At 38.2% G+C, this 8,555-nt stretch overlaps 1 protein-coding gene across 1 annotated transcript in view; it reads left to right on the forward strand.

The window, feature by feature from the left end:
• The window catches only part of tm7sf2 (transmembrane 7 superfamily member 2), a 19,698-nt gene extending 12,903 nt beyond the window's left edge, over positions 1 to 6,795 (forward strand). Inside the window, exons 8-12 of the mRNA XM_047379860.1 lie at positions 1,237 to 1,356; positions 1,464 to 1,632; positions 1,716 to 1,796; positions 2,021 to 2,143; positions 6,293 to 6,795. Coding sequence (XP_047235816.1) covers positions 1,237 to 1,356; positions 1,464 to 1,632; positions 1,716 to 1,796; positions 2,021 to 2,143; positions 6,293 to 6,453 — 654 coding nt within the window. The 3' untranslated portion in view covers positions 6,454 to 6,795. The remainder of the gene's footprint in view (positions 1 to 1,236; positions 1,357 to 1,463; positions 1,633 to 1,715; positions 1,797 to 2,020; positions 2,144 to 6,292) is intronic.
• Positions 6,796 to 8,555: the final 1,760 nt, after the last annotated feature.

Here is an 8,555-nt window from a genome sequence, read left to right on the forward strand (position 1 = left end):
GAACACATTCTTTAAAACCCAACATGACCATCAGAGGGCACTGTTGCTCTCCTCTGATCTCTTTGCAGTCTCAGTTTGTCACAACCCAGATCAGAAGTTGTTGCTTCCCTGTTACTGTGGCCCAGCACTGTGGACACTTTTATGTCGCATCTGCATCATTGGAGAGAATTACAAAATACATACAGATTTATTACTTTATCCACAAGATCCATTAGCAATAAACAAAAATAAAAATAAAATAAGGCAGTTTGGATTTAATTAAGCATGGGAAGTGGTGTCCTTTGTTTCCACTGTAGTCACAGTACAAACAGTTAAACCTTTGTACATGGGAATGTTTTAAAGCAACGTGCGTAGGAGAGCAGAATAAAAACCTTTTACTAAGTGGCTCCAGACAATGTGTGGGATATTTCTTTTTTACATCCTTGGAAATATCAAAACTACTTACTTTCAGCATTCAGAATCTCACAATTTATAATAATGCCCCATATTAAAATAACTAAGTGAGTTTACTTGATTGTATAATGGTAAATTATAATAATTTATTTACCGTATGAAGATTTCTAGGTTTCAGAATGACAAATGGGAACAATAAGATATTGAATTCTAACGTGGCCGTGATTGTCTTACATATCATCGACCAAATGATAATGTCTATTAGTGGGAAATCAGTAAGCAGTGACTCTTAGTAGACTGGAACATCGGGATTATGGATTTAGTTTTGTATCAGGAGGAGCAGCTAACTTGTTCTGCCCAACCATTTATTCTGCCACATTACTCATGCCCATTGAACTTCTTTGCTTTTTTTCACATTACAACCAACTTTACAACTTGTATCTTATGTGATAGAGCAACACAAAGCAGTGTGAAGGCATTCTTTGCAAAATACCTCAGGCTTAGTCAGACTGGATGGGAAGCATTTGTGAACATCAGTTTTCTTGCCACAGATTCTTATCCCCCAGCATGATGCTGCCACCATCATGCTGGGTTGTGAGTTTAGGTTCATCTGCAGTGATGGTTTTGGTCACATATAGTGTTATGCATAGAAGCTAAAAAGTCTAATTTTGGTCTCATCTGACTTTAGACTTGTAAAATAATGTTAAAAGACCCTGTTTCATTTTCCTTCCACTTCACAGCAATGTGCTATTTGTACACATTTGTACAATGTGCTAAAGGTTCAATGTGTGTGAACATTTTTCCAAGGCACCGCATGATCAGTTATTGTTCCTGTCCCTTCAGGTGGTCATAAACCTAGGAATGCTGATGAAGGAGGTGGAACTTCGAGGTTCTCCCTCCCTCTCCATGATCCTGGTCAACGGCTTTCAGCTACTTTATGTGGCAGATGCTTTGTGGAATGAGGCGAGCTTTATTACTATATATATAAAGATATTTCATATGTAGAGACTGATTCGGCTTTTTATTTTCTGTTAATATAAATTGTTTTTGCTGTTATTGTATATTACTAGGAGGCTGTTCTAACAACCATGGATATTGTTCATGATGGCTTTGGGTTAATGTTGGTGTTTGGTGACCTGGCCTGGGTTCCCTTCACTTACAGCCTGCAGGCTTCCTTCCTGGTTGTGCACCCGCAGACCCTTTCTTTGCTTAAAGCAGCAGTTATAGTTGCCTTGAATGGTGAATATGCTTTTCATTAGGATTAACAGTGTTGTGTTTCGTTGGTGTTTGTTAATGATAAGCATGTTTCTGTTTGCCAACAGGTGCTGGATATTACATTTTTAGAAAATCCAACTCACAGAAGAACCAGTTCAGACGAGATCCAACTCACCCAAGCGTTTCAGGTCATTCATTATGTCTGTTCTCATTTCATCTTTCTTCATCCTTCCACATAAGCAGTGCAAATTTATTTAAGGAAATTATTTTCTCTTTTCTCATTTAATTTGATTTCATTTGTAATAAAGTAACTCCTCTCATGCATGTCCTCCTGGTGTCAGGACAGGGAGGAAGATGGGAAGCTGACGTGCAAATATTTTGCCTAATCTGCATTCTTCACAACTCCCCACAGGACTAGAGACCATTGCCACAGCAACAGGGAAACGGCTGCTGGTGTCAGGCTGGTGGGGTCTCGTTCGTCATCCCAATTACCTTGGTGACCTCCTTATGGCGCTGGCGTGGTCCCTGCCATGTGGTAAGACCACTTATAGCTCCCCCTTGCCTTGTTGACCAACTTCACAGTCTCAGAGGCTTTTTATCATAATGTGGAGGACATTGGAAGATCAATGCCAGATTAACAAATAAATCATTTACAGCAGCTTAGATTGTATAAAACAGATCTTAAATAAATATATCTACCTTCCATCCTCCTTATTGTGACTCCTATGGTCACTGGTACAGTTTTGCAACAAATGGAAATTAAAACAGAAAATATTTTTTAAAAATTGCCCAATGATTCCTGCGTTTCTTCCGGTACTGTATATTAGTAAATAAAATTAAGTCAAGGATACAATGTGCATTATGTTGAGCCATTACTGTCTGCAGTAAAATATGAGTCAATGTAACTTTTGTTTGTAAATTTGTGACGTTCATCTTGTGTTGTACGAATACTTTTCAAGTTATTAGAAAGCACAGGTTGTAAGTTTTCTGTCAGTTGTCCAACTAGTTATTTAAGTGGTCTCTCAGTACAATGTTCTATGCTAAATGACATTCTACTGTATGAATCAGTACATCTAGAGCTGTGAAAAAGTATTTCTATCTTACAGGTTTCTTCGGTTTTATGCTTTTTTTGTCACACTTAAATTGACTCGCCTAGAGCTGCCTGACAACATGAAATAGGCTAAAATATATCAGAAAGCTACATATTGTTATCCAATCTACAGAAATTAAAGGGCAGATGAGAAACAAAGTCACTGATGGCTCATCCAGAAGACCAAAAAAAAAAACCACAGGACGGCATCCAAATCACTGCAGGCCTCTCTTTCCTCTGTTATCAGTCCGTTCTGTTCTTGGTCTCGAAAAAAAAATTACACAGCATTTTTTGTGCGTTATAATTGGACACCCGTCAATCATTGTATTAGAAAGAAATTGGTAATAGTTTTTTTGTGTGTTAGGTTCAAGTTAGGGGGATTTTAAGTTGTTCTTAATGTCTAACAAAGTGCATTGTGATGGTATTTGTTGTGAATCACTGATACTTAAATCAACTGAATTGGACTGGATTGAACAAAGAAGCAGCCCATCCAGCTGGCATATATCCTGTGTGGTTACAGTTATCTGATTTAATTATTTGGCTTTTTCTTGAGTAAACTTATTACATAAACCTGATGAAGCCCATAATAAATATTCAGCTTGAAAAGAAGAAAATGTGCTTGTGGCCTTTCTGTTTTTGTTAGCTTGTTAAATCTGTGCCACTTGGCAGGAATGTCGTTCCACTTTCTTCCAATCAAAGTCTTCCTGTCACCAGTGGCTTAGGAGAGAGGTTTCCTGCTGACAACCATGTGATGAGATTCTCACTTGTGTCAAGACCTGCTTCAGATAGTTATTTTTTTGTATTGCTTGCTGGTAACATGTTTTTGCTATGGTCCTTATAAAATGCATTTCTCCTCTTGGGGCAGGGTTTTATTCAATAGAAAAAGGAAATGGGGCAGATAGATTTGGGTATCATAATCTGGGATCTGCAGCTAGGCCTGCTGCGACAAAATATTTAACTCTGCTCCCTGAGACACCACTTCACCAGGAAAACTGCCTGTATTATTACAAGATGACTCCTTTCCTTTAGCTCTTTAATGTGTCCACAACCTGCAAATGATGAAACCTTCAACATTTTCGTGTAATCTTTAGTCCCCTAAAACAGGTTGACTAATAATTAGTCTTACAGAGATTTTTAAAGTATCTCCATATTCTTAGTAAGTAGATGTGCAAACCCTGCATAGTAAACCACAGCAGCACAGATCTTAGTGAAATCCTAAAGGTTGGGTACAGATAGCTTTACAGATAATATCGAGCAGAGAGGATTGTCAGGCTGTTCACACATAAACCCTCTTGTGTTCTTGACCTTCCTCATGCTTGTCTTCATGATTCCTAGTGTAGGACAGTGGCGCATATTTAAACCTGTTTTAATCTCCTTTAATGTTGCTCCCCGTGTCGCGGTACACCCAAGCATCCATAGCATTGAGACCCAACACCTTCATTGCTTTGAGGTCATTTTTAACATTCTTACATGATGTTTTGCATTCAATACCTTCTCATGTTTGCAACCATGTGAAATCATAACAATACAGTACACGTCAAATTAACCATATTGTTTCCAGTATAGGTTGCTACATAGTTTTGTTTTTGGCTTATGTGTGCCACTATCACATTTTCTTAGGCCTCATCTATGCTAAATAACATTTTATTCTGATGTGTAGCTTCATCAGCACTTATTGGCACCCCTGGTAAAGAGATATGTCATATTTTATTACAGCAGCATAATCTCACACTGAAAAGTAAAATCAAATGTCTAATTCAGTAGGGGGAAAAAATCCCAGCCTAAAAAATAGCAGTTATGTTTTCTACAAATTCACCAGTACCAAATTTATTCGCACCCCTCACAATTCTGTTAAATCTAACTGAAGTATTTCTGCATAGAAAACTTATTTAGTTATCCAGAACTTCCTAAATCCTGAGATATAAATATGACACGACACAGAGGCTTATTCCACTTTGAAACTCCACCAAATGGTAAAAACAAGAGAACATTCAAGTAATGCAGATGCGTGTGGACTGTCAGCCAATAGCTACAAGACAAGCTGCTTACTTAAACATTTCTGTATCTGCAGTGAGAGCAATAATTAAGGTTCACACAGCTGGAACTGGGACAAACAGGGACAAGGATTTGAGTTTGTCTTGCCACCACACACAGTAAAGAAACTGGTAAAAGCTGAAGCTATGGGGGTACTAAGTGGCCCTAGGCTCACACTGTGATTCAGGTGTTGAACCTATTTGGGTGGAGTAAATAAGATTGACATTTTGGGACCTTAGTGTGAGTCTAAACCGGTTCTTGGCATTAAGAAAATCACTCCAAATTGCACCAAATCAATGAATTCAGGTGTTCCAATCTATTCCATTGCTGCAGGTGTTTAAAGTTTGGTGAGGAGAAACTTGACTGGCCTGCACAGAATTCGGACCTCAACCTTCTTGAACACCTTTAGGACAAATTAGAGCGGAGGCTACAACTCCTAAACCTCGTGGAAGATGTTTGCAGAATAGTTAAAGCTGCTATTGCTGGTAATGGTGGGTCCATCAACAAATTGGACCTTATAGATTAAAAATAGTATGTCATCAAAGTTCATGTTTATGTAAAAGTAAACAGACAAATAATTTTGGCAATATAGTGTATGAAGGAAATTAATGTAGGGCCAATACGTAACTCACCGTGATTCCATAAGGGGCTCATATCTAAATGTTGGTTGTGAAAAGTCATTCTGTCCTACTATCGCAAGCATAAGCATGTTGAGTTTATAACACTTTAGAAGGGTCTTAACTGGAACCAGTGTGCTTTGGTCACACAAGGCCTGTATTTGAGTTTTTAAACAACTAAAACTACATGTGATTCTGCCAGAAAAACCTCTAATGCCCACAGTTACGTTTGGTAGCATAAGTGTTATGCTCTGGGCCTGTTTCCCTTCCAGATTCCCTCCCAACCTCGTTAGAGCTCATGGCAACAGTGGTAGGATAAGGATTTATCCAACCACTATGAACCTCTTACAATATTTTCTGTGCTCTGTCTGTAAACTGCTTCACTTTTCCTTGAACCTTCCCAGAGATAACAGCTGTCAAACCTTTGTTACTGTTGACGCTTCTCTCTAACCCTCATTGATATTCAGCTTAAAGTGACTCACCACTGTAGCAGCCTTTGTAACTGAGATGCAGTTTCTGTCTTAATTGCTGGTGCAAAACCACAATTGGAGAAATTCCACTCTTCATGCTGGCATCTTCTAAACTGAAGAGAACAGCTCTGACACAATCTGAGGAAACAATGACAGACTGTCAAAGGCTCTCAGTACAGGCTTATAAAGTGACCGTCAAGATGAATCAACACTGAACAGTATGAGCACAAGCAGCTATTCACTGCAAGGTTTTTGTATAATACAGTCAGAAAAGAAAATGTTCAGCTATTTGCAGAGGAGGCTGTACTCTTGATTACAGCTTGTTGAATGAAGTTTACATTACAAATGCTGGTGAGAGAAGGCGTGAGTTTCTCTTTTCTAATCCAGCACTGATTAATCCTATGGGTGACATTTCTATGTTGCTTTTTACGTCATTAATAGTTGTTGCTATCTGTGTTTCTGTTTTTCTTTAGGCTTCGCTCACCTCTTGCCTTACTTCTATGTGATTTACTTCACCATCCTGCTGATTCACCGGGAGGCCCGGGATGAGAGACAATGCAGGGCCAAATACGGACTGGCGTGGGACAACTACTGTCGCCGGGTTCCCTACAGGATCTTCCCATACATATACTGAAAAAGGACAACAAACAGCACAATAGAAACTGGTGCACAACCTCAGTTTACAAACTCAAAATCTAATTTTAATTCCACAAACAAAAAGTGGCAGCTGCTACTCCAACAGGAACTTGCCGATGGAGACTAGTGCTTATACAGCCCTTATTTGTAAATGATAGAGCAATTTATACAAAGATTTAAATCTGTCTTTTTATTCTGACGTTAAAAACCTAAGACTTATATGGTAAGTAAAGCCAATCAGCAATACACATCTCTTATTTTATATATGTGACAATATTGTCTGTCAAGACAAAAAAAGATCTGTAAACTGCATTTTTTTTATTAAACCATTATCACAACATTTGTGTTCCAGTGTCTGGTTAATTTTTTTTTGATGGCAGTAAAATATAGTTAGCACTAATAATACAGCAAATTAAGTGTGGAGATCTTATTTGTATTTTTTAGAATCATCAAGTATATATTGGGATTTTTTTGTAATTGACCAACACAAAGTAGAGCGTTTTTGTGAGATGGACGATTTTAAAACATTTTTGAAAATAAGCTGAAAAGTGGGTTGGCCATTTCTCACGCTAATATGTCTAAATAAAAACCAGTGCAATTAATTGTCTTTGAAGTCACCTATAATTAGTAAATAAGCTTTAGTTGTGTGTAATTTAAGCGGTAAACATCTTTCAGTCCATCACCTGAAAACACAAAGACTATGGTACACTACAAACCTACCAAGACATGGTTATCCAGCTAAACTGGTATGAGAGAAGTAGCAAAGAGGCCCACTGTAACTGAAGAAGCTGTAAAGATCCACAGCTTAGGTGGCAGAGTCTGTCAAGAAAGTTGTGCTCTTTCAAAACCTGGCCTCTCGGAAGAAGGTCATGTGCAATTCATAAAAAGCCATGTAAGAGACACTACAAACATGTTGCAGAAGGTGTACTGATGAGTTGAGACCAAACTTAAACTTCTACCCTGGGAAAACACTGCACATCACCCTGAACATATCATGAAACAAGGTGGTGGCTGAATAATGTGGGGAGGCGTTTTTTCAGCTGGAACAGAGAAGCTGGTCTATACTGATAATGGATGGGGCCAAATACAGGATGAAATCTTATAGCCATCACAGGTCTTGAGGCTGAGGTGGAGGTTCACCTTCCAGCTAAACAACAGCTTAAACATACAGTCAGAGCTACAATTTAGAGCAAAGCATATTCATGTGTTCGGAAAGGACCAGTCAAAGTCCAAACCTTAATCCAGCTGAGAATCTGTGGAAAGACATTGATGTTCACATAGGCTGTCCATCCAATCAGAATCAGAATCAGAAAAGCTTTATTGCCAAGTACGTTTTTGGACATACAAGGAATTTGTTTTGGCGTAGTCGGTGCAATACAGTACAAATACTGTATGAGCTGGAGTTATTTTTTCTGTGGAAACATACACCACAAGACTGGCAGTTACAGCCTGCAGCGAAAGATGATTCTACAAAGTACTGACTCTTATGGGCTGAATACAAGAGCCTGTTACAATTCAGATTTTTCAAACAATGTATCAATTTTATTGTGAAACAAGACATTTTATTGAAACATGACAAAATATGCAAAAGTTCTAGAACTCTGAATCGTTTTGTAAGGTGCTGTAGCTGATGAACTGCAGCGGTTATGTGTTCTGTGGTATTAGCTGTCACCTTTACTTGCTGTGAAGGTGATATATAATAACCGAGTCAGTTTTTAATAACCTTTCCAATATTTTATCATGATCTTGTTTAAACTGAGCATGAGAAATGATTAAGACTTGGTTTTTATGTCAAGTCTTGACTTTAAATCACTTTCTGATAGAAAAACAAAACTCTTTTTGGCTACCTGTTGCAAGTAAAATACTGTTTCTGAGCAGCTGCTACCTTAATAGGAAAGTCTCCATTATGGTCTGTTACTATGACCTCTGGTCTGCTTCCTGCTGCACGTTGTCTGGGATTGTTGGTGGCCTTTATTATGATATTTTTTCTCCAAACAAATGAAAAACCACTTTCTGACAAGTATAATCTAAAAATATTTGCCCCTTTTCCATTATGACTCACCTCGCATTTATTCTGCAGATTATGTATCTCTCGCATGC

The sequence above is a fragment of the Girardinichthys multiradiatus genome, chromosome 11 (genome assembly GCF_021462225.1).
Source record: "Girardinichthys multiradiatus isolate DD_20200921_A chromosome 11, DD_fGirMul_XY1, whole genome shotgun sequence".
NCBI classification, from domain to species: Eukaryota; Metazoa; Chordata; class Actinopteri; order Cyprinodontiformes; family Goodeidae; genus Girardinichthys; species Girardinichthys multiradiatus.